Source organism: Cucumis melo, chromosome 10, assembly GCF_025177605.1.
Source record: "Cucumis melo cultivar AY chromosome 10, USDA_Cmelo_AY_1.0, whole genome shotgun sequence".
Taxonomy (NCBI): domain Eukaryota; kingdom Viridiplantae; phylum Streptophyta; class Magnoliopsida; order Cucurbitales; family Cucurbitaceae; genus Cucumis; species Cucumis melo.
Genome location: NC_066866.1, coordinates 5,891,066 through 5,917,417, shown reverse-complemented (window position 1 = coordinate 5,917,417; position 26,352 = coordinate 5,891,066). Strand labels below are relative to the sequence as shown.

At 32.5% G+C, this 26,352-nt stretch overlaps 2 protein-coding genes and 1 non-coding gene across 5 annotated transcripts; 1 reads left to right on the top strand and 2 right to left on the bottom strand.

The window, feature by feature from the left end:
- Positions 1 to 395: 395 nt before the first annotated feature.
- LOC103500188 (beta-hexosaminidase 1) lies at positions 396 to 6,440 on the bottom strand. The gene is made up of 15 exons (XM_008463406.3): positions 6,002 to 6,440; positions 5,839 to 5,922; positions 5,203 to 5,238; positions 4,700 to 4,811; positions 4,549 to 4,619; positions 4,292 to 4,422; positions 3,928 to 3,944; positions 3,701 to 3,749; positions 3,334 to 3,434; positions 3,154 to 3,213; positions 2,078 to 2,111; positions 1,455 to 1,553; positions 1,217 to 1,276; positions 855 to 1,105; positions 396 to 743 (listed from the first exon to the last, which is right to left on the bottom strand). Exons 1-15 carry the CDS (start codon positions 6,359 to 6,361, stop codon positions 571 to 573), a joined length of 1,638 nt encoding a protein of 545 aa, XP_008461628.1. The 5' UTR covers positions 6,362 to 6,440; the 3' UTR covers positions 396 to 570.
- Positions 6,441 to 9,210: 2,770 nt separating this feature from the next.
- On the bottom strand, positions 9,211 to 9,370 carry LOC127151645 (U1 spliceosomal RNA). The gene has a single exon (XR_007824691.1). It is a non-coding gene; the product is annotated as a U1 spliceosomal RNA (small nuclear RNA).
- Positions 9,371 to 18,766: 9,396 nt separating this feature from the next.
- On the top strand, positions 18,767 to 24,229 carry LOC103500184 (metal tolerance protein 11). Of its 3 annotated transcripts, none has more exons than XM_008463400.3 (6): positions 18,767 to 19,162; positions 20,050 to 20,159; positions 20,248 to 20,493; positions 22,860 to 22,940; positions 23,109 to 23,342; positions 23,626 to 24,229. In XM_008463400.3, exons 1-6 carry the CDS (start codon positions 18,994 to 18,996, stop codon positions 23,971 to 23,973), a joined length of 1,188 nt encoding a protein of 395 aa, XP_008461622.1. In that variant the 5' UTR covers positions 18,767 to 18,993; the 3' UTR covers positions 23,974 to 24,229. The 3 variants fall into 3 exon arrangements, with proteins under 3 accessions (XP_008461622.1, XP_008461624.1, XP_008461623.1); XM_008463402.3 differs by lacking the exon at positions 18,767 to 19,162 and adding an exon at positions 19,507 to 19,720; XM_008463401.3 differs by lacking the exon at positions 18,767 to 19,162 and adding an exon at positions 19,757 to 19,875.
- The last annotated feature ends 2,123 nt before the right edge of the window (positions 24,230 to 26,352 follow it).

Here is a 26,352-nt window from a genome sequence, read left to right as displayed (position 1 = left end):
TGACCAATAATATACGAATAATGAAAAATAAATAAATATCATCAACTTAACATTGTCGCAATACTTTTTTTGTTAGTCAAACTAACTAACAGTAAATTTATCACGTATCTCTTTCGAAATCTTGAGAGCTAAATGGACACTAATTCAAATTTAAAAGACCAAAAAAAGTATATGACTTTAAACTAACATAAAAGATTTTAATATGTAAACAGTGCAGTGTTTTAAGTTCCTCTAACCATATTTTATCTCAAATAAGTTGTTTGCAAAAATCTATATTAAATATGAATAAATTTTAAAAGTGTTCTATAGAATTTTTTTAAACAGCCCCTAGAAATGACAAAGCTAGCAAATGTTCAAAAACAGTAACAAAGTGGAAGATGGTGAACAAGAAGCAATACATGAAAATGCTCAAGTCTGTCGAGCATACCAATCGAACAGATCAGTAAATGTCAAACAAGGATGGATGACAGGAAAAGATGAGATCTGCAATGGCACAAATTTTATTGCAGGCAAGTAGTTATATTGGATGCACAAAGTTAAAACCAACAACAAGTTTCATAACATGAATTTTTATTGGTCATAACATGACCCTGGACCAGTGGGAGGTCTTCGAGCATAGAAGTTCTTGACTGGAGCAGCCTCGATCCCACGCCTGTTTAGGAGGCACCTGAAGTAACTCAAGCGCGGTAGTACCGACAAGGTGATATTTCCTGAGACTGTCTCATTCTTACTCCATAGTCTCTCTGGAGGGAACAAGGGAAATGGGGTCAGTTTGGTGCCCAAGGAGAAGAAATTGTATAGCCTAATAAGCGTTACTGGCTGATAATGACATTGATTACGAGTGCAAAACATACCTGCAGCTGTAGCAGCTCGAGGCCATATTGTTTGCAGCACATTTGATGCGTCGGCAGTCTCACCCCACATGCAAACTTCTCCTCCAATGATAAGCTTTTGCTGAGAAGGATCTGATATTCCTTCAAGGGGATCAGCATGATATGCACGATCCCACGGCACATCTAAATGGTCAAGATACCAAACACCTTGATCGCTAAAGATGCATCTAAAACCATCGGCAACAGCCTTCGGACAAATCCCACCACGCAACCTATTGATAGCAACACATTGAAATGTAGCTCGAGGGAGAAAAGGGACAGAGAGAATATGCCAGTTTCTTTAACATGATAATTATAAGATTCCAAACAACAGTTGAACTTACCAATTATGCACTATCGTCCTAGGATTCAGACCTTTTTCAAAGTTAATGAAAGTTTCTTCCCTGAAATGAGAAGATTAGAACCATTCAATGGCTGGTGATCAAAAACAGCACAATTTTTCTGAAAAGTTAAGAAATAATATAATGCATTTTAACTTTTGAAAGTGATTTCTTTCTAGTATTCATAACACAATGTCTCTACGATTAAAAACCGTTTAGCAACCAAAGAAAAAGAGCATACCAATTTACAGGGGTCCAATTTTTAGAAATTGCAATTTCTTGAGCTCTAAGCACAAAATATTCGTATGCATCTTTAGTAGTCATGTTCTGATCCAAAAGCCTGCATTAGAAAAATCAGGATAAACGAGCAATATACCAAGTACCCAGCTATATGCCAACTTTTGAGGCATGACTTCATTAAATAAACCCAGCTAGAACACCGAAACTTTTCGTAGCTTGTTGGCTAAGTGGGTAGTTGTGTCACACGTAACGGGTTTGATCCGTTTGGTACGGAGAGAGAAAGAGAAGAAAAATAAACCTAGCTAGATCACCAGAATTTCAAAAAACAGAAAATTTTCAACCACGTTATCTTATTAAACTACTCTTTCCCTCGATTTATCGTTTATGTAAAAACTGGTTTGAAACACTCCCTTTGTAATGTAACAGCCATATGAAACTAACCCTATTCAAACTGCTAATAAGAATAGAGTGAGCATATGTTACTAATTTACTAACTCATCCTCTCATCCGATCTATTAAGTATGAATTACATCATAAGGCAGCACTCAAAGTAATGATATGATTCAACTATCCTGAAAGTATAAAATATGATAAATTTATTAATCAAGATAGACGAAGTCATACCACTGTTTCACGTGTGGAACAGTCTCCCAGCAATCTGCCAAGTATGCAATGATAATTGCTTATCGTAGAATTAATTTGTGAAGCTTTTGAGAGAGCTTAGTGTAAAGTTGAACAATTTTATCGTTTTAAATACTGTACTAATAAGATTAACCAAAAATGTAAGACAAACTGGCTGCAGGTCTATCTTCTGAATGCGAGAAAGTTGAGAAATAAAAATATGATCTAAACTACGAGTATTGCTCTAATAATAGAAGAATATTTGCCCACACTTTCGTTTTTAAGAAAAGAAACTGGTGAGATATATTTTTACAGGTTTACTTCTATTGCAATTAATATATAAAAGACTTCATATACTCTAAAAAATCTTCGAGTGGCTAGACTAATGCCACACACCTCAACTAATCTCTCAAGTAATTGTCCCATGAGGTTAGTTCAAATGTGGTCATGTTATATATAATACTAAATTTGTAAATTCAAGGTTGGAACCCACATAACTGTTTGTCTTGCACAACTCATCCGACAAAAAAGTTCATTATGCAAGTTTAGTTTCATCTAAAAGCATCTACAAAATGAAACTCATATACTAAATGTGGCTCAATTGTCTGCAATAGATTATGTGGTCAATGTATCCAATCATTGCCTATCCCTAAGTATTCCTAATAGATGAGTTGCACTCGCGTTAATAAAGGTAAAGAGTAATATTTGTGTGCAATTGTTTGTTTAAGAGAACTTTAAACCTTCACAAATATTTGATTTACACAGCAAATTTTCCATGATTATCCTAGAAATCTTCACCAGTATCCACATTTTTCTTAAAAGTGCTACGAAAAATATTCATAATGTCAACATTTCTATCCTTACTCATCGAGATCAATTTTTAAGCAATCTATAGTCACCATTGTCTGTTAGTCAGGTTACAGAATGTTAGTGGAGGCCGCAACTATTTGAAAGGAAAAATGGATGATAGAGCATTTTCATCTACTTTGGCCATTGAATTTGAGTACGGAGTAAACTGAATCATGCCAATTAAGGTGAAGCTCAGATTCTACAACAAAGAAGCCAATAAATATACTGACCAGTATTTACTTCATCACCACCCAAGTGGAAGAGCTCGAATGGGAAAATTTTTCTCAAATCTGTAAGACATTGAAATGAAATGAAACTTGAGGACAGTTCAGGGCACGTAGGTAACAAGTGAAATCATCTTGCATAAACTAGAAGTAACAATAGTTACAATGATTTTTTAGGGTACTAACCTGTCAATATACCGGAAATCAAATCAAAAGTGAAATTTTTTGTAACATCAAGTGGTTCTTTACATGAAGGAGAAGGCCATAGATCTGGATATCCAATCCCCCTACATGCAAATTAATGAAATATATGTCAACCTCATCTCATTTCATCGCAAGTTTTTTAGCATCCTCTACCACAAAACTACGCTCATCCTCTACCACAAAACTACGCTCACCATTCTCATCAAAAATGATAACGAATTCCGTTAAAAAAGAAACAATTCCAACAAAATAGATTCTTTTTACATGTAGGCTATTGTCTCTCATGAGATAATGAATTTAATAAGAAGGGTAGAGTGAAAAGAAAATTTGACCATAAAAAGAACATTACCAAGATTCAGCATGTCCTGGGACATCCACCTCTGCCATAACATTGATGCCTAAAAATTAAAAAGAAATTAAAAGAAAATTAAATAAACCAAAAACCTTAGTATAATCACAAGATGTCAATCAACTTGCAGGAAAATTCCTTAGATATCACTCGGCTGAATGCGAGTTTAAGTTCTAGAAACAATATTAAACAAGCATTATACACTAGCTTAAGAAGATGAAGCTTACCCCGCATTTTGGCAAAGCTTCACAAAATAAAAACCATGAAGCAAAAAGCAAAATGTTAGTTATTGACAGATAAGCAAAATAAGCTATAAAACTTGTCGCTAATGTATGCAAAATATATTTCATTCTTCCCCTTTCTTCTGAAGTAAAACTAAAAACTTTTAGAATCATTCTAGCCTTCGTAATTGGAAAAACTATTAGAAAATTTATAGGGAGGGTCAACAGGCCAAGGGCAATCATACAATCAAATGAAATATTGTTTCTTTGTCTGAGAGGTTTGGTCCTTAGAATAGAAGTTAAAAGAAAGACATACAAGCACTAAATTATTATAAAGCCATGGGAGTTCAAACAGCAATGAGACTCTTACGCGACAATTTCATATGCATCCTCAATGGTATAACGCTCATGTTTTGTATATGCTCCTCTCCACAGATTTGGATATGAAGGTACTTCTAAAGGAAATGATTCCTCATCTACTATGTGCCAATGAAGGACATTCTACTGAACAAAATTCTCAGAATTAGTATAAAACAATCAAACCTAAAGGAAGAAACAAATTGATATAAAGTCAATTAAAAGTTGACAATGAGTTTATAATAAGTGAGGATGCATCCATTTACTCACAAGTTTAGCATAAGACATCGATTCAATGATACTCTTTATTACATCTACCGGTAGAAAGTGCCTTGAAGTATCTGCAAGGTGATGCATTGGGCCCAAAATTGATAAATAAATTGCAAGTCGTTTGATACGTTAGTTATGTAAAAAGGCTTACCTATGAGAAGTCCACGAAATGTGAATCTTGGATTGTCTTTGATGTACCATGGAGCTTGATATATTTGTACATCCTTAGTCTCATAGTTGAAAGTACAAAGTTGACTGAATGTCTACTCTAACATGTAGCACAAGAAGAAAAAGGATCTAAGATGATTCAAATAATGTCTACACCAGTTATAAATTCTTCACAGATCACAAGATATCTTAATGTTTGAAAAGAGAAATTCTAGGAAGAGGCATTTGTAGAAATATGAGGCCAGAAAAATGGAAAGGCCATGCACCATCCGGAACTATATGACCTAAAAAAAATGGGCTACAGGTAGCATGTATGTGTACAAGTGACAGAATTAAAGAGCATGAGGGAAGATAATGGAAGTGATGATGTAAACCAAGGGCAAAAGCCATGTAATAATGCAGCTAAAGCTTTTGAAACACAGCTAACTGTTACGCTTTATTTTGGCAGATGAACCAGGAGAATAGTAAAAGGGAAATATTCGGTACCTCCAACCCTCTCAATGCACCATAAATAGTAGCTGCCTGCACAATCAGACGCTCAATATCAAGCCAAAAGATGATTGGATAGCGCACACCAGCATACTCAAATATGAAGTATTAGTGATAAAGTCTACTATCATGTTTCTTTATTAAAGTATGGCAATGGTTGGATTTGAGGAACTTATTACTAGAAGCAAAGAACAAGTAGCAAGATGGCTTTACCATTAAAGTTAGATAATTCGCAAAGCAACCAGAGACAAGTAGAAGCTTAAGATGACTATGGATTTTTTTTATTTTTTTTTTTTTTATTTTGGGTGAGGATTCAAACTCTAATGTTTGTTTTGGTAGATGGGCCATTTCATGTTATAAGAATTTGAACTTGGAACTTAAACAGAAATATCAGAATATTCGTGGATGAGAATCAGGGGAACCCAATATACAATTAGATTGGATTTGGACTATAGACTATAGTTAAGCATTTACTACAACTGGTAAATCTTATGGTTTTTCTTCTAAAGCATATCGCAATTTCACTGGTAACTCAGTATAATATCCAGTGTTCAAGAACTTCATTACTATTTTTAATTCATTATATTTCTAACATAATAACAGCACGACTTTTGCCGATATCTAGAACTCTACCTCGATTGTAGCTTCCCCAATAATCGAATGAGCATCCTTCTTCGATACTAACAATGTATAGCTCTCATCCACACCAAGATGAAGCTGGAAAAAGAAAATGGTAATAATCATCAGCTCAGAAAATTCAGTTAATTGAAGAAAAAAATTCACCCATCCAGCTTACTTCCTCAGAATCCGATTGAACATCAATTTTCAATTCACTTATATCATAAACAAATGTTCTCCGTCTTCCCCAAAGCTTGTCAAGCATGGAAACCCCAGAAGCGTGCTTGAATATGATTCCCCTGTATCGATCAAACGCCGCTTTAAGAATCTCAGAATTGCCGGCGTTGCCAGCAGCGACGAGCGAGAGCTGAGGGTCAACTGAGAGCGTGGAGTTTCCGAAAGTGAAATCCGACGGCATTGGCCATAGATACGGGAGGGAAGCATTGAACCCAGATTGTGAAAGATCCCCTAGGGCAGAAGGGATCAAAAGGGTAAGTGGGAAGATGAGAAAAAGGAAGAAATTTTGGGAATTGAACATTTTTTTCTGCAAGGAATTCAGGATTGCGATGAAGGGGTAGTCAAATGCTCAGACTTTATGAGCTAATGAAACCAAATGATTGGAGTTGTAAGTGTCACATTTTGTCCATTTTTCACCAAAAAGTGTCATTAAAAATATCTTTCCTTTTTTAAGAAGTTGTTTGGACTTTGAAAAAGTAAAAAATAAAAAAGGGTGCAGTTAGTTAATTTAGTCATAGGAAAAATTACAATTTTTACTGAGAAGCTTGTGAGTGATAAAACATGATGAAAGGATAATTATGTCATGTGCGATGTATAAACTTACTAACTCTAGAGTCGTTTTTCTTCATTATTTATAATTATTCTATCTAATACTGAATCATTTTTTATTGTTTATACTTTTCTATTTATCGTTATTAATCGAACCCATGACAATAGTTATAATTTTAATTAAAATATATATTAATGAACCCTCCTCCAAATGATCTATTCTAACTATTATTAAGAAGAAAACCCAATAATATTTCTAGTATTTCTCAACATGAATTTTTAGGGAGATGAGAAGTAATTTAGAGAATGAGAACCAAATATACAATATTCCTAAATTTATATAATTTAGAGACATTTTTAAATATAGCAAAATAAATCAAAATAATGAAATTTTAGATTATAAAATGTTGAATATTGATTAACAATTTAAAAATTTTAGAAGTTAATATCGACAAAAATGATAAAATCTAAAATTTTACAATATTTTATAAACATTTTTGCCAACTTACCATTTATATATAGTAATATCTCTCTAATTTATACTATTAGTTAAATTTAGTATTATGTTTGTCATTTTTAATAAAGTAATTAATGGAGAGATTAGCAATAATTAGTTATTGTGTCTAAGGTTTTGTGTTTGTTGCCTCTCTCTCATATTTAATTACTTGTTGATTCAAAATTGCTTTGCTGTGAATCAAAGACAAAATCATGATTGTGTTGTAACTTTGCACATAAAAGAGAAATAACACAATCCCTCCAAACTCCAAACCCCAATTTAATTACAACCATTAATTTTATTTATTTGTTTGTTTATTTTGAGTTATTAATTATATAAAAAAAATCATAAATAATAACCTAAGAAAGAAGAAAAAGAAGAAGAAAGGAATGTTAGCTTCAAAGTTACTTCAGTTATTGGAGTTAAAATACACAGAATACCTATAAATTTAATGAAAGATATATCTTTTTAAGTTTTCTTTATACGTTTTCAATTCCCTTTTTTAAAGTTAATTAGTAAAAGGCTCACGTGCATGCATTGCATGAGCGTAACTTTAGATTATAGTAAACATTGCATGCATATATTTAGATTGTGCTAAATTTAAATATAAGAAATTCAAAATGTAATATAATTGGATGTACATGAGAAGAAGTTACAATAATTAGATTAAAATATAAGAATTTAAATGTAAGACGTGCATATATCAAAAAATGATTTCTTTATAAATAATTTTTTTTTGTACAGTTTGGAGGTAACTTATTGTCACCTATAGATTTGATCTAAACTTTTGTTGTTTCACTAAAGTTCTCTAAACAGTGCAACATAAAGTTGTTTATCCAAGAAGATGTATTCCAACATTAGGAATTATTTATTATCATGCTTTGTTAATTGTCATTGCAAAGCATAAATGATTGGAGAATTGTTTTCTCTTGAACTTGAATAGATATTCATTGTCATTTGATGAGCTTAATGGTATTTGTGGAAGAAAAACTTATTTCGTGCGTGTTCACTCATTGCTATTTCAGCATATTTAATATTTTACTAAATAATCAACATTTTAATCTTGTCTTATTATACAATTCATTAGATGAATCTAAATTTCTCAATAACATCGTTGATAAAAAAAAATTAAGAAAGTCTTTTATATAGTAAAAAGAATGTTACAAAAACTTTTTAACTTTCAAGTCTTTAAATTTATATTGTTAATTAGAATTAATAAGATATTTAATTTGTAACTAAATTCTAAAATATGAATGAAAAATTATTTGCATTCCAACTTTTCACGTCCTATACTTTTATATTTTGATTCCACTAAGCTTAAGTATAATCAATTCAAAAAATAGTAGAAGAGGGTGTGTCTTTTATAATTATATATATTACAAAAGAAAATTAAATTAAAAATAAATTTACCCTAAAACTAAATTCAAGAGTCTAAGAGTATAATAAAGAGAAAAAAAATTCCTTTTATATTATACTAATTCTGAAGGAAAGTTTAAGGAGAAATTAAGTGGAAAAAAATAAGATATATTTTAAGGAGAAATTAAGTGGAAAAAAATAAGATATATTTTAAGGAGAAATATCATTCTATTTTTTTATTTTAAGGCTTTCATTTGATAGTTAACTACTTTGTTCTCTATTTATTACAAAAATAAAGTTTTTTTTGTTCCTTGTGTCTTGCAATTGTTTCCTTCTTAAGTTCAATTTTTAACTTAATCCAAAATCAATAACAAATATAACTTTTAACTAAATCAAAACAAGTTTTAAAAAAGCGCCATTCTTTTAATTTTCAAATTTTGGTTTACTTTTTAAAACAATCGATACAAATCTAGATTAAAAATTAAAAGTAATATTTATAGATTAAATTTAACAAATAAATGTTTCCGCATTGTCAAAAAAGATATTATTTCAACTTCGTTTGAGTTTTGCCAATTCATTAGAAAGTTAAACAGTGATCGTCAGTCAAGTCCGAGATTCTATGAAATGGAATATGATAAGTATTTAATCCTACTCTCGACAACATTCATCACCTAAATGATTCATTTAAATTAAGATTTTAATCATCATAACCATTTAGCATTATAAAAAGTTTGAGGATTAGGAATTGGAAGGGACCGCGCGAACGCAGGTCCCCACTGGCACAAATTATGATGTAGGCGCCACCACTTGGGCAGGCCTTAAGCCCACACCCCTCCTACGTGCAATGGAGGCCATGGGCCTAGGATATGGGCCTTCTTGATCACCCAATATCCCCATCCAGGTAAGTGAGTATTCTAGTATCTCGCTTGCCATTATATACCCTCCCTCCGCCCTTCCTCCTTCAGCCTCGCCGATGTGGGACAACCATTTTTCCACAATCCTTTTTAACTTTTGATTAATTAAAAACTTTATTATTTGGAATAAAATCCTTAATTTCATGAATTGAATTCAAAAGCTGTGTGTATATCCAAGTGGATCAATGTTTGATGTTGAAAGTGGTCCTTTTTCCCCTAATACAACATTTTCTTTCTCTATTCAATTTAATCCTAATCCACATTCATACCTACATACTATCTTTTGCTTTTATATTATTAGCTGTTTGAAAGCCACATTCATGTTATCTTAAACATTTAATTTATAATTTATCAACTATGTATTTATTTATTTATATATTTCAATTTGATAATTAAAACATATTGAGGCGTTCGCTTTTCCTTTTTTTTTTTTTTTAATTTAGGGTTTGTTAAAATGTAAAACACAATAATGAACTAATCGAAAGGCATTGTTTTTATAATAGTTGAATTTTAGATGACGTCTACGATGAAAATGTATATTTATACTACCCGAGGATTTATTTTGAACAAGTTGAATTTGACATGTTACATTGTTTAGTGTAACAAAAACTTAATTATTATTATTTATGAAAACTAAGTTTATTGTTTTTTTGTCTGTTTCAATAAAACATGTCTTAATCATCCATAAATACCTAAATTCCTAAAGAATATCTTTCTCCTCATCCAATGAATGGTTTTTTTCTTTTTTTCATTTTCATTTATATTTTTAAAGGAAGGTTAAGGTATTAGTTGAAGTCACTGTCGCATATTATTCATATTAATGCCATCTTTTCCAAAAGAAAAAAAAATATATATTGATGGAATTTCATTATTAAATAAAAAAAGAATCCCCCATTTTAAAAATAAATTTCAACCATTGGCATAGATGTATTAGGATTTTGGAGATGCCTTCTCAAAGAGTGTTTCCTTGGCACTTCAACTGATCCAACTGCAAGTATATGTGTGACCTTGAAGCATGATCATACGACCATTAAAATCACAGACAATAGTACCTAGATTCACATCACTAGTCGATCATAGAATAATTCTAGATTCTATTGATTGTTCAACCTTATGACATAATAACTTTAATAATAACAACTAAACTAATTTGGATACGTGGACTTTAGAATAAGCTACAACTATTTTCTTAATGGCTAGCCTTCAATCAAAATTGCATCACAATTTCATTTTCACTTTCTTAAACATAAATATGTGTTAGGGAAAGTCAATTGATTGTCAAACGAAGTTATGCTGACAAACAAAAAAAAAAGTGTTGGCAATCATCACGTAAACTCTTTGGGAGATAGTTAGTCTAGATGAAATTGTATTATATGTGGGAAGAAAGTATCTCAAGACATCGATTTGAAATGGCAAAAAAATCTAATTTCTCCCTTACGCAGACAATGTGAATGCAACTTGCTCGGGTAGGAAAAAAGTTTCACTCCATGCAATATTGGGTTTCATTGTCCCAAAACTTGTAAATAGTAAAAATGTAATTAATTGATTGTTATTGATAAAGTATTATTGTAATTTCAATAAAGTGTTGTTGATTATTAGTTTTGTTTTAAACTAGCATACTAAGTTGTTTGGTGAGTCTTGAATTTTATATAAAGACATACAAAAATTGAAGTTCAAGATACAACTTAAAGGGTCTATAGTATAGGGATAGAATTGGATAACTTATTATGGTAACACTATAAATACAACTCACTTTGTATTTGAAACAAACACAATAATCTATGCGAGTGAAGGTATCTTATGCAATGTCGGACCACAAAATATAACCACTAGATGTAACTCCATTAATTAGTTGGATTTCTATTTCTTTAAAATGACCTAGGTAACTTAGTCTTAATCATGAGTATACTATAAACTTATGTTTGCAGGAGATTGGTTCTTTGATTTGTACGGGTGAGAGTGATCAGATTGTCATGCGCCAAACGCTGAACTAGAGAACTAGAGCTATCAAACGTTGAACCGGAGTCGAACCACACACCAAACGCTAAACCAAGTTGATTTGGAGTCGACTACCTTGAACTGTGTGCATGCCCAATCCAATTAAGGTTCTCACAACGCTTCCACCTCAATCACTCAAAGATAGGAACGACTTCAAGTGAAGGTGTTGACTCCAATCTTGTGATTTGTAGATTCACATAGACAATATTGAACTTGAGTTTTTTTCCTCTTTGTATTTTGTTTTAAAAAGCATGCTTAGCCTATTAAGATTTAGTTTATAGGATAACTTATTTCTATAATTTGCCTATGTATGGGTATTTTCTATTTTCTAATTTAATTGAGAAAAATGTTTTGTTAAATTCTTCCGTTGTGAAGGACTCAAATTCCTTCATGCAATACTTTGATGTTTCTGCCAATGTGATTTATGCATTTTTGCCAATACCTTATATGAATTATAATATTCGCAAGTTATTATATAGAGATAGTTACAAATATAGTAATAAGATTCAAAATATAACATACATAGTAACATTTTTTAATAATTGCAAATATAACAAAATCTGTTAAAGTTTATCGATGATAGACTGTGTTGTAAATATTGATCGATGACTAATAGACCACAAGAGTTTACTTGTGATAGAAGTCTATCACTAACCCACTTTGCTATATTTGTAATTTTTTAAAATATTGCTATATACTTAATTATTATTCATAAAATTGTAATCCATCATTATATATATATATATATATATATATATATATATATATATTAAAAAAATCGTGTTGGGTATGGTCAACTCTATTTTTTAAAAAAGTAACCCAACACAACCAGAAAAATAAAAAATAAAAAATTCAACCATAATCCAACCCAAAATAAAAAAATAACCCAATTCAGCGCTTACAATTTAGATTGAATAGTTCGAATTGTTGAATTATATGAATATCACTGTTAGGAACAATGTTGTAATTTATTACATGATATGAGTATTGTTGAAACAAACGACATAATTGAAGAATAGTGTAGCCCACTATTTCTATCCGGCTTAATTTTAATTACATACGATTGTTTCTAATTGAGGCTAACTTTAAGAAATACAACAAAATGGTAAGAAAAATTAAAGAAATTTTATTAATCAACATTAATTGTTTTTTTAGATTTAATAAATAGTGAAATAAAATGGTTTATGGAATCAACTTTGAAATTTGAATTATGAGATATTTTATTTATGAGAAAAACCGTTCAATCAATTTTGGTAATAATCCATCCCATATTATTTTTATTTAATAAAAAATCAATCACATAATTATTTAATTAAAAAATAAATTACATAATCAATCATAATATTTAATTTTATTATTTTGAAATATATTTTCTATAAATAGCATGACCTTTGGTCATTTACGAAAAACCACCAAATTTTTTAGAGAATCTCTGCTCCCTTCCTTAAAAAAAACCTACCCCACTAGAAAAGTTGTTTTTTTTTTTTTGTCACTTGTCATCTAATAACACACTTAATTGGAGGTTACATTTGGTAGGAATTTTTTTTATATCAAAGTTTTGGCCACTCTTTCTTTATTTTTAGAAAACATAGAGAGAAAGAGATGGCAAGGAAGAAAAGTTTATTGTTACTTATTTTTCTTATTTCCCATCATTATCATTATTTTTTAGTCTCGATCTTTTAACTCTTTGGGTGTGTTTGGGGTGTGGTTTTTAGGGAGAAAATGATTAGGAAATTGGGTCAAATCGTGTTTGACCCAAGGGTTATGATAAATAGAGATTAGGGTTATCCTAATCTCCAAATAATTCTATATTCTTCTCTCTTTTTTTTCTTACAACCCTACCCAAATAACCATATTCAAATTCTATTATTGTTTTTTAAATTACTATGATCATAATTATTCTCCAAACACATATTATTATAACACTACTGTAACGACCCAACTCCTTATTCTGAGTCGAAGTCATTACTAAACACAAATAAAGTTATAAAGTTTGGCTAAAACGAACAAAACCTCAAAATTTTATTTATTTAAAAAAACAAATCAAAGGTAATGTGCAAAACGTAACAAATATTAAAATCCTACTCGGGCCCTATCTACTTTTGAAGAAACGAAATAATAAATAAAGAATAATAAAAATTCAAATACTGAAAATTTAAACTGGGGTGTAAAGCGGAAGCAGAGATCCCTATGGCTCGCCACGGTCACTTCTGGTCGCCTGCCAGCTTGCCCTTGCCCTTACCCCTGCCTCTACCTGAAAAATGTGACATGGAAAGAGTGAGTATAAAATACTCAGTAAGGGACCCACTACTAGTCCCACTAGGTGCCTGTTAACTTCCTATTAGAGTCTTGAAAATGGTACCCAATAACTAGCACGTTATCGAACACGTGCAATATGCGCTCCCGTAGGAACAGAATCTGGTCTTCGGTGTCCCGAGGGAGCACCTAGGACATACTGGTATGTAGTGAACCCGGAGGAAACACTAAGACAATCGGGCTGAGAGGATCCCGTCGAATCACTCGAATCATATTTATACCCATGCCAGACTGGCGGTCCCGTCGGACTACGCAGTCCTAAATAAGTGGTGATCCCGAAGGACACCCATGCAGGTACGACTCTAATAGGTTAAGCTAACAGGTACCTTAACCATAACATACATATACATAGCATCATCATGTAATCATATCAGTCTACTAATCATATCACATCTCATCACAATATCCAAACATAAAGCCATAACCAGCCACGTCATCACATTATACCATGCCATCATATCAAATCACATCATCAGTCACATCATGTCCTCATTAATTAACATATCGTTATACAATCTAGTCCTCAACGTGCATAACTAGGAATGCATGCGGTCTCATGATTCTAGTCGTAGAGCTAGTAGTAGAAATCTCTTACCTGGAGATTTGCTCAACGAGTCCTAACAGCAAGAAAATGCGCTTTCCAAGCAGCGAGGCCCTAAATAATTAATAACGCCAACTTTCATTACTTGAACATTAAACAACCAAGGACTCAAGAATTTAGTTGGAATAACTTACTCGTGGTTGGGTTACAAGGGGTGGTCCTTAACTGGAGGAGTCTTTCACTCTACAATTCAATTGGTCCAAGCCTACCTTTTTAAGAGAGATAAATCAGTTTAATCCAAATAAATTATTTAGGTTCAAAATCTTAAGTCCTTCTTGGGTGTGCCAAAAACCCAATTAACTGACCAAAAACTTGCCAACGATGGGTGGGGAAAGGACCAAAAACTTGCCAGCGCGCGTGCGGCTCGGCTGGAAGGAAGGAGACGCGACGCGGCTCGGCTTGCGATTGGATGCGGCTCGGCTTGTAGTTGGTTGTGGCTCGGCTTGCGGTGCAGACGCGGATCGCTCAAGTCGCGGGGCGGAGACGCGATCGGGTCGGGTCTACGCGTGAACGAGGCATGGCGCACGGGTTTCCGGATTCGGCCGGCTGGCGGTGCGGGTCCGACGATCGGTTGGATTGGCGACGAAATGGATGGGTAATGCGGCTCGGGTTTTTGGGTTGAGATCGGGGCGACGTTCCGACGGGGCTGGCCTCGACGGCGACCGGCGCTACCAACCGATTGACCTGCGACGAGGAGCGGCGGACTGTGACGGAGAATGGATGGTCGCGACGGCTCCCAGGCGGAGGGGTTCGAACAGAGTGAAAGAAGGACGGACGGCGGGGCTCCACGGGAACGGCTGGAGACGCGGCTGAGCGAGCGGCTGACGGAAGAGCTTGGGCGGATCGACTGCTCGACGGAAGCGGCGGAGAGCGGCGGCTAGGGTTTCTTCCTCTTCCTTTTTCCTTTTTTTTTTTAATAATTCTTGTGCACGGGTCCCAATGCTCATTTATAAAAAGAACCCAATAATAAATTCCCTTTTTCTTTTCCCTTCAATTAATTCAAAACCAACAATTCTTCTCTCTCTTCAATTAAACTCCCAATATCTTAAATTTTCAAAATCATCCAATCACAACACTCCCTTTCATAAATATATATATATATTCTTTTCCAAATAAATATCACATTAACTTAACTCAATTATTTTATCTTCAACAAACAACCTTACCAAATTTAATTATCCAATTAGGGAAATTATTTTATCCTCGAACTTAAATAATTACACCACCAAAATTTCATTAATAACAACGTCCAAGGTTTCAATAACTATGCTTAAGATGACAAAATTAAATTTCAAATTGTTGGGGCGTTACAACTACTATCATAATCCCTCCTCGAACACATACTATCATAACACTACCTTTCATATTTCTTTCCCTAAACATATATTACCATAATACTACCGATTACCAATAATAACTTTTCTCCCAAACATATATTAACATAATCCTAGAATTATTAAAATTCTTTTTCTCCATGACACTTTCCCTTTCCCAAACGCGCTCTTTCTTTTTAGGAAAAAAGAGGGAATAAGAAAAAAATTACAAATTTGTATTTTTATTATTATTAGTTACTATTTTAAACTTTATAACAGTTTTTTTATCTAAGGTTCTCTCTTTTTCATGTTAGTTTATTTTTTCTTTTGCTTCCTTAGTTTAGTCCTATTCATATATTTTAATAAACAATACGTTTTTTTTTCCTTATTCTTATTATTCAATCTAAACCCATACACTCTAAATTTATATTTTATTTATGCTTTATATATTCTTAGATAGGTTTAGATAGGTGGATGCATACATGCTTCCTTTAGCACTTTACTTTGCATCTTATATCTCTTTGCGAGCTACTATAGTGTTATTTCAATATATCCTCGTTACATCATTATTATTAAGTGAATAATTTGATTTTTCAATCAATCTTTTTGAACTTTTATGTTAATTTTTTTTATAATGAAATTTGCAAATATCTGTGAATCCATTAACTACAAATTCTTAGATTATTGAGTTGAGGGGATCAATTTGTTGGGAGTCCAACATTGATCCCTAATATATTTTTTTTGTAATTTTTTTTGCTTAATTCGCTAGGTCATATATTGTTCATCTTAAATCCTATTTGATTTATAATTAAAATTTCTTGAAGTTTTAAAAACTAGTTTAATTTAAATTTACTTATAAGTAATTTTTAAATCTTTTATGAAATATTCTTTAAACCATTTAGAAAATTTTGTTAAGAATTAAATTTATGATTTCACAAAGTTTCTAATGAATGTTTTTTAACTTACACCATTTTCTAAAAAGTTATCATATGATAGGAATTTAGATCAACTGCGAGTCTAGATTTGATCTCAAGAAAAAAATGATTTAATTCATGTTTTAAAATAAATTTTTTATTCGAAAACTCTCATAGATTTTGAGAAATTGTAATAATTTATACTTCTAAATTTTTCTCGATATAGTCTAATTGATGATATGCTTTTATTTATTTGTTTCAAATTTTGAAGTGATAAGTAGTGGAATAAGATATTTTTTTAAAGATTTTTTCAAATAAATTTTATTTAAAAGATGATTTCAAGGTATAAAATGCAACCACCGTTTAGTTCTAAACGGATGTAACTGAGTGTTTAAACATTCCTCATACTTCTTGAACTCAATTTAATATTGGTGGCGACCTTTTTTTTTTTTTTAAGTTAAACATTTTTTAGAACATCAGTCGTTGCATGTCGTCTCAGGATGTGGTAACAAATAGGTTTTGCAATTTAGTTTTTTTTTATATAAGAATAAATCTATATTAAAAAAAGTATAAATTTGAATAAAACAAAATTAACTTTAAAAAAGAAAACCAAAAAGTCCTAATCAAAAGGATCCCCATGTGATGTAGACACCACTATTTGGTTATTATTCTAACATGACCACATTTGAAATGACTCTTATCCACTTTCATTACTATTGCTATCCACGTAACCAAACACATTCTCTTCCATAAAAATATTAGCTTAAGCCGCCCTCACTTAAACTTAAAAGCCTCTCAATCCAACCACTCATGTTGAGTCTCCCCCCCCAATCCAACGAACCGCAGTAAACGAAGATCCTCGAAGCTTCCCTGTACCTTATTAGCACTTGACCATTTCTCTTACAAAAGATCTCCCGTCCGAAAAGGTAGGGGCAGATTATGGGCCCACTTAGTTATAGTATTCCCGATTGATCGTGCGGCTCAGATCTTGTTTCGGTTCCTTCATTCTCTACCAATCTAAAAGCCACTTTTATTACAATATCGGGATTTGGATCGTTCTTTTTTCCTTTTTAATTCCTTTTTTTTTTGTGTTTTTAATTCATAAATTTCAGACCAAATTTATATTCAGATAAACAAATTTAATTTCAAATGACCTATTAAGTATTTTTATGACATTTTTTTTTTATAATTTCAAGATTAAATAGTATGATAATATATTCACTTTTTATTGATCTAAATTATTATGTTATTGTTATTATTTCTACAAAATATATTGTTAATAAATTTAGTTTATGGAAACATCATCCACCATACTTAAACCTATTTTATTTAAATGATAAGTTAATTTTTATTTATTTATTTATTTAATAGAAGTTAAATATTTTAAAAAAATTTATTTGTTTATCCACAAAATAAATTGTTTTAACATAGAATGAGCATTTTCAAAGAAAACTTGTTAAAAATAGCACAATGAACAATCTATCTTGTTTTGTATGAACTAATATAAATTGATTTTGGTCTTTGTTGATATTAATAAAAATTATATGGTACATTTATAGGTTCAATATAGATTTAGTAATTAGTTATATTGATTGGAAGAATTTATATTGGTGAATCATAATTGCATTTAATTATGGTTCTTTTATATATATTTATCGTGTGACACGTAAAAGTTATGTAAGTTTTATACAGTCAAAATTTGCCAAACATATATTCAAGGTTTATGATATTATTAGACATGTTTTTTTCGAGAAAAAGAAATACTCAAAAGATTTATTAAACACGTATAATCCAATCGATAAGAGCAATTGCAACGTAGTAAAAAAATAATAATTAAGTTTTTTCTTTATTTTTTATAATTTACAATATTTTCAATGTCATAAAAATATTATAATAACTATGGTATATAGAAAGTTTACATCTTTTTTAATCGTGTCGTGTATCGTCTTTCTTTTTCTTTTAAGTATATTTATAAATCATAGGTAAAGCAGTTGTATTATTCCGACGAGATTTAGCTGTTCCTTGATAATCATATGATTTAAGAAATGCTCAACAAAATACGATAAGCCTAATATTTAATAAAACCTAAAATAGAGAGAGAGGTTTTCTTTTTTTAGAAAAGCAAGCAAGAGGTTAAGTCAAATTATAGAAAAAAATAATGAAAAGAAAGCAATGGCGCCGTACACGTGGCAGTTGATTATTTAATGTTTTTGTTTGAATGTAAGAGAAGAAAAATGAATTACTTTTTTGTAGTGTAAACTTTACTGGTTCAAACGTTTGGAACTACACTAACCACAACAGTGAACGAACCCCAACTTCTTATTTTGCTAAAATGCCCACATATTCTCATTAAATTTACCATTTGCACCACTACAACTCCCATTTCCTCCCCCTTCTTCCTCCTCCTTCTTCCTCCTCCTCCTCCTCTCAAATTCCTCCATTCCTACATTCTCTCACATTTTCACTTCTCTCAAAAATGGTTCACCCTGTTGTCTCCATCGAGAACGACGAAGAGAGCTCCCTGTTGCTCCAGTCCACCGCCGGGGACCTTTCATGGCGTTTGAACTTCGATGGCTTTCAGTTATCTCCAGAGCATAAAGAGAAGAAGCCCTCTCGTCCACTTCATGATTGCCTTGGGGTTTTGAGTAATTTCCTTTCCTACCTATTCTCTCTTCCTTCTCTTCTGCCGCTCCTTCTGTTTGGCTGATTCATTTTTTTTTTTTCTGATCCATCTTTGTTTTGTCAATATCGTATTCAATGCTCTTCCTTGCCTTGTTCTTTACTGGAAATATTCCTTTTCTATGTCTTCGCTTGTTGTTTTCTTCACTTTCTAATATAGCTGCTGCATATATTCGTTTTATTTTATTTCATTTTTTCTTTTGTTTCTGAAGAGTATTTATTCTTCTCCCACTTTGTTACTGCCTCTTTAATTTCTGTCCTGACATAGTGCGATTTTTCTTTTCGTTCTCTGTGTCATTTTTTTCTTTTCGCGTTGAATAATGGGGGAATTGTGGGTTCCGTTGGCTTTGTTTTGTGTATTTAATGTGCTATTGACCTAATCATTCTTTGGGTGAATTTAAAATTTGGAGAAGAGAATATGTAATTCAAAGTTTCGAAGGCCTTAACGAGAAGCTGGAGAATTATTTATTTATTTCTTTTGCTATAATTGGATGTGGATGTTTTGTGGTTGATTGATTCTTACAGTTTAGTACTTTTTTTCTCCATATTTAAGTTCTGAAGTTCATTGGTTGTGGTATAGAGTTGCTCAATATTTTGGATTTCTACTTTGACTTGGCTAGTTTTTGGTCCTGGATCCTGTTAAAATTTTTACATTTCTTTTGCCTTTGTAAAACCATGTGTATGTCTTCATGTTTCATTTTGTATAGCTACTACTGTTTTTTGTAATTTGGGATTGACATAGAGCATAGTTTGATTTGAGTTTGTTAAGGAAGGAAGAAAATAAAGAAGCAAAAGAAGCTTGGAAACTTCGTCAATCTTTTTCTCTCACACTTTTCTTGGTGAATGACTTCAGGTCCTGAAGATTATGTAGCTGAGTACTACCAGCAGCAGGTAGAGATGCTTGAGGGATTTAATGAAATGGATGCTTTAACTGATCGTGGTTATGTTCCTGGAATGTCAAAGGTTGATATTGTTCCGTACTAGCATGCTTTCTTGATGATTAAGACATTCTTCACTGCTCAAAACCAAAATTTGTTTATGGTGGTTGCAGGAAGAACGTGAAAATTTAGCAAAAAGTGAAACATTTGCAATCAGAATATCAAATATTGCCAATATGGTTTTGTTTGCAGCTAAAGTATATGCATCCATCAGAAGTGGTTCCTTAGCTATAATTGCATCCACACTGGATTCACTTCTTGACCTGTTATCTGGTTTCATTCTATGGTTCACTGCATTTTCCATGCAAACACCAAACCCCTACCAGTATCCTATTGGCAAAAAGCGCATGCAGCCGTTGGTCAGTTCTCTCGCAACTTCCTCTCTCTACTATTTGACGTGGTGAGAAAAATGATCATATAGATATAGGTTTATTTTACCCCAAGCCCATCTGCAACAGTGTGAAACTACCTCCTTCATCACTGGCTTGTGTGAAACGTGTGTTTCACCTGTGGCTTTATTTTTTCCACAATATGGGAACTAATAAAGTCCTATGTTAAAAATTTCTTCTCTTCAGTAGATTCAGGGTTAACTAGATTTGATCGGAAGTCATATAACTATTATTATTTCACACCCATCCGTTAACTCTTAATAATACTGTTGTCGGTAGCTCACTGCCATTGAGTCCCTCCATAAGACTCCTTACATTTGAATGTTCGTTTGAAAATAATTTCAACTTCAGTTTTCTATTTTTGAAAATAGTGCTTGTTTCATCCTAATTTCTTTACTATTACTATCTTTTCGACGAAAAAACCTTGAATTCTTTGCCAAATTTAAAAGGCTAAAACAAGTTTTTAAAAACTATTTTTCTGGTTTTCAAAATTTGGCCGTATTTTGTGTCAAATTCTTAATTTGCCTTAAAATTGGATTCTGCCTCTTGTTCATATTTTTCTAGTGGATAATGGACTGCGGAACATGGACAGCTTCCAAGGCTTTACAATATACGCCTTCCAGCTGTAATCGACCCATACTTTTCGGTTTTGAACTCTGGATTTGTTTAAGCGTGAAGAAATACTAACCCTATTTGAGGGTGGCGGTGCATGAGGAGGGAGGGTTTAGCGTGTACACCTTGCTTTTGGCCAGGGGTTGGAGGATACTTATAAATCCTAATTCACTTGTGTTATGGATCGTCAAGGATAAGTACCACAAATTGAATTATTATGGAAGTGAAAATAGGGTCAAAACTTTGTGGGGGCTGGAAAGCATCTTTGAAGGGAGGAAAGTGCTAGGAATTGGTTTAAGATATGGGGTGTGGAATGGGAAGGACTATAATTTGAAAAACCCTTAATACCTTGCCCAGCACTTTTCAAGTTCTTTCTACCCTTAGTAATGCATTGGATAAGATGATCGATCTATTTTAGCCAAGCATGATACAGTGAAATAAAAGCAAAAGTTACCTTTTGGATGGAGTACTAGGCTTATTTAGAGAGTCTTCTCGGCATGTACGAGAGGTAGTTCAAGTAGCTGTACATGGCATTTTAATCCACCTGATAAAACTGTTGTAAAATCTCGTTTCTTGTTTCCTTGGAACTTAGTTTTAGAAAAGGGGGAAGAGGAGAAACCGCCAATTCTCATTTGCACGAAAAATGTTATTAGAAAGAAACGTGGAAGCTCCAGGAAACTTTTAGCTGTCAAATGGAATTTCAGGAAAGGGAAACGGAACTGGATGTTGGAATTACAGTTGGATATTGGCACTTAGTAAATTTCCTCTGTAACTAGCTTTCTAAATCTAAATGAAGCCTCTACTTGCATTACCCACTTACATTCTTTCTGTCTATGAAGGATGTAGAAATCCGGAAACTGATTAGTTCTTTAGCATACCTCTATTTATCTCGCAGAGGGACAGGCGTCCAAGCCATAGCTCTCAATTCTTGAATGTGATTCAAGAGAACGAAAGACCCACAGACCTCGGTATTGGGATTTTTGTCGATGCAGAGTTGCAGACAACGAAAGCAACCACCTTGAAGGGAGGGGCTCAGCTTCCCATCTGTTTATAGATGTAGCTTGAATTGCAAATTTAAGGATAGGCTACAATACAATGAAGGGTGTTCTGCAAGCTGAAGCCGAAGGCATGATAGACTTTTGAAGCGTCTAGATGACCAGTGGTTAGGGGTATTCTGATTAAAGTGTAATATTATCTCCTCTCCACTGGTCAAGCATACTTCAGAGGACAGCTAGCTAATATGACAAGTCCAATACGTCCGATATTTTGTCTCTTACTACGTCTTTTTTGTATGTGTTATATAGATATATACATACTATAGTTTTATGCGTGATGGGAGTTGAACGGATAAACCCACAATCTTGCTAAAACTGGGCTTGAATGGTTCATTATCCTAGCGGTTGGCCCACCCAGCTTTTCATCAATTCATTTCGTGCATTATCATTTGAAAAAAGTAATAGCTCTCTTGATTTGTTGTATACTTGTATGATTTAAATTTTTTAACCCTTAAGAAGTCAAGTAGAACGAGAATTAGATGAGTTCTCTTGCATTCAAGAGAAAAGGAAAAAGAGAACTACCAAATCCAAACTTGATTTTCTTCACACGATTCTTTCATCAGTCTCTGTTATTTGATTTAAAATGAATGATAAATAATAATTATCCATCTATTGGTTGTGTGCTGTCACTGCTGGAGGATTAATATTCTACCTTTTGTTCTAATGCAGGGCATTCTTGTTTTTGCCTCTGTTATGGCAACTCTTGGATTACAGATAATACTGGAGTCAATTCGGACTCTCCTATTAGGTGTAAGTAATTAGAGAATCATCTCTCTTTCTCATAAAATTCCCCCTAAGTTTATCGCTTAAGCAGAAAAGTTGCCCCTAGATAATGGACTGGAATAGATTTTCGTTCCTCGACACTCCCCCAGACTGCTCAGAAGGTTTGACATCTATTTTCTTCTACTCTTCTTCCAGGATTCTGTGTTCAACTTAACCAAGGAACAAGAGCGATGGGTTGTGGGCATTATGATTTCAGTTACTATAGTGAAACTAGTCTTAATGGTCTACTGCCGTACTTTCACCAACGAGATAGTCAAAGCATATGCCCAAGATCATTTCTTTGATGTAGTCACCAATGCAATCGGCCTTGTTGCTGCTCTCCTTGCTAATTATATAGCTGGCTGGATCGACCCTCTTGGAGCTATTATTGTGAGTAACAACCTCTCTTTCTCCATATTGTGCATTATTTGCTGAATCTGAAACTTCCTTACTACCACATCTATTTTAATGTGCATCTTGGTTTTAAAGGTCCAAGAATGAGTTATTTCTTTATGACCATTAAAATGTACCCCTTTAGTTTCTGTTGGTGATATATAATTAAATTTGCCTTCCACCACCAGTTTAAGCTTTTGGGTGAATTGACAGTTTAATAGTTTCTAATATTGTCAACTCTTTTTGAAGTTACTCATGTCTACTCTGTGAATTGCAACAGCTGGCTTTATACACTATACGCACGTGGTCGATGACGGTATTGGAAAATGTGAACTCCCTTGTCGGAAGATCAGCTGCCCCTGAGTATCTACAGAAGCTAACCTACTTATGTTGGAACCATCACAAAGCCATCAGACATATTGACACGGTCCGAGCGTATACATTTGGATCACACTACTTTGTCGAGGTCGATATCGTCCTGCCTGGAGACATGCCACTGGAAGAGGCTCACGACATAGGTGAATCCCTGCAAGAAAAGCTCGAGCTGTTACCGGAAATTGAGAGGGCCTTTGTTCATCTTGATTACGAGTACAAGCATAAACCGGAGCACGCACAGGCACACTCTTAGAACAACAAGGCAATATGGTAATTTCTTCTCTTCAACTCTAAATCCCGCATGTTCATTTATGTGGTAGTAAAATTGCAATAACGACGTGGTTTTGAGTTGTGTAAATTTGTGCCTAATTCTGCGTGAATGATGATGAGGAATTTCTTTGGTGATTTTAGAAGAAAATTTAGAGCAACAAACCAAAGAAGAATCTTTTAGTGGCTGTCAGGTAATTGTATAAAAATAGAAAATTCTTAAGCCATCATTTCTCCTTAAATTTTAGACTTCTGAACCACAAGCACGAACCAATTCCTTGGCCATCACGACTCGCTTTTGTTGGTTTTCGAGACATCGAAGGATCCTAAACCAAATCGATCAATTTAACAAAGAAGAGATCTACACGAATGTCTAAGAAAAGAACCATATTGATGGCTTTTGATTTTTTACATTTTCTTTTTCCTTTTCAAAATTTTATTTTATTTTCAAGGTTCTTTTTGTTAATTATGAATTAAAATTGGCTTTTTTTTCTCCACACTTTTCTAAATAAAAAACATATACTGCCAATAATAATTGATTTTTTTAAATAAAAAATATAGAATTTAATTTTAAGGGTGTATTAACGGTTTGATTTTGATTGATTTTTTCAATAAAAATTGATCCAAACTAATACTTTTTTGGTTTCTCCAATTATAAACCAAGATGTGTAATTTTCTGTTAAAAACCAAACCAAATCGTTGGGTACTTAAATAAGTTTTAAAAGAATTATAATGATTTTTTCTTTCCAGTAAACCATATGATATGATGTCCTAAAATTTAAAATATAAAGATATCTCTACAAAATGCAATTAGATCACGAAATGTTAATACATAAGTATAGTAAAAACCAAAGTGTATAATGTTAGAACTTTGAATTTTTTATTTAATATATCATCCACTTATTATCGAACGTTTTATACATTTATGAATCTATCTCTAGCAGAATGGATTTGTACACTTTTTGAATTATGGAATCTAGCAATATAATAATTTAATGTAATTAGGGGATGTTATAATTCTTTTTAGGTGCCTACATGAATATATATAAAAATGTGTTCTCTTATGTCTAACCATAATCTAACCTTCTACAACTTTGTGTCATTTCTTCAGAACAAAAAACATAACTAAGTGGGAAACATAGTTTTTATTATTGTACATGACTTGTAAATTAATATATAAAACCTTACCTTATTTAAAAAAAAATAAAATAAAAATTTCTTGGACTTCATTCAAACATAAATTTTAAACCTACGAGACTATTTCCATAGCATTTGGAGAAGGAATGATCGAAAAGATAAGTGAGTCCATTTTGTCAAAACGAAAATCTCTTTTGTTGAGATCTAAAAAATTGTTTGCAAATTCAAATGAAGCTATTGTTTATTTTTTGATTTTTTGAAATAGTTTATATGGTACAATTATTTTGTGGTTGTTTGGTAGAACCTTAGATTCACTTTTCTAGAAACGAAAAAAAAGTTCCAATAAGATCAACAATTTATGATTTTGAATGTAGTACAATGTTATCATATTTTGTGACATTACTTGAAAACATATGGACAAAATACCTTCCCCAAAGAAATGAAATGAAGGAAAATGTGTCCTAATGTCATGTCCATTTGTCGGGGAATGACCCTTTTCTCTATGGTTCTTTACTTTAATAATTAGATGACACGTTTATATATCGTCCAAATTTGAAATATCAATGTCGACAGAAATATTTGTGAAGTTTCATTTCAATCTAAAACGATAAAAATAATTATAAAGTATTATGTCGGTTGGTGAATAGATATTTTAGTAAACTAGTCTAATGAAAACAAGAAATTAGATTTACATATTTGGTCTAAAAAATGTTATATTTGAGCGTGGGATTTTTCAAACTCAATAATTTTATTTCAATTAAAAAGTATTCTCTCTGAATTTCTATTTACTTAAAACAATATTAATTATTTTATCATTTTATTAATCCTCTCTTTCCCTCCCATTTGTCTTTGTGATCCCTCTCCTCCTTTTGATCTATTCTTTTTCTTCATCTTTGGTCCATGTAAATGAAAGGAAGGAAGAGAAGGAAAGAGAAAAAAGAAATGAAAATGAAAATGATCATCTTTAGAAAGAAAAACATGCCCTCATCTGTTTAGATGGGAGAGATAACCTATGAAGAGGTTCGTAGGTCAGGATTTGACTATAAATATATCATTATCTATACACATACACACTTTGTGATTAAATAATATTGGAGCCCATGTAGCAAGCAAACCATATATCAATGTGCAGATCTTTCCATTTTATAGGCGACATTTTTTCTAAACGTTACATACATGTTTGTTCCTATCTAATTTTTGATATCAACATCATCTATTGGTTTGTTCT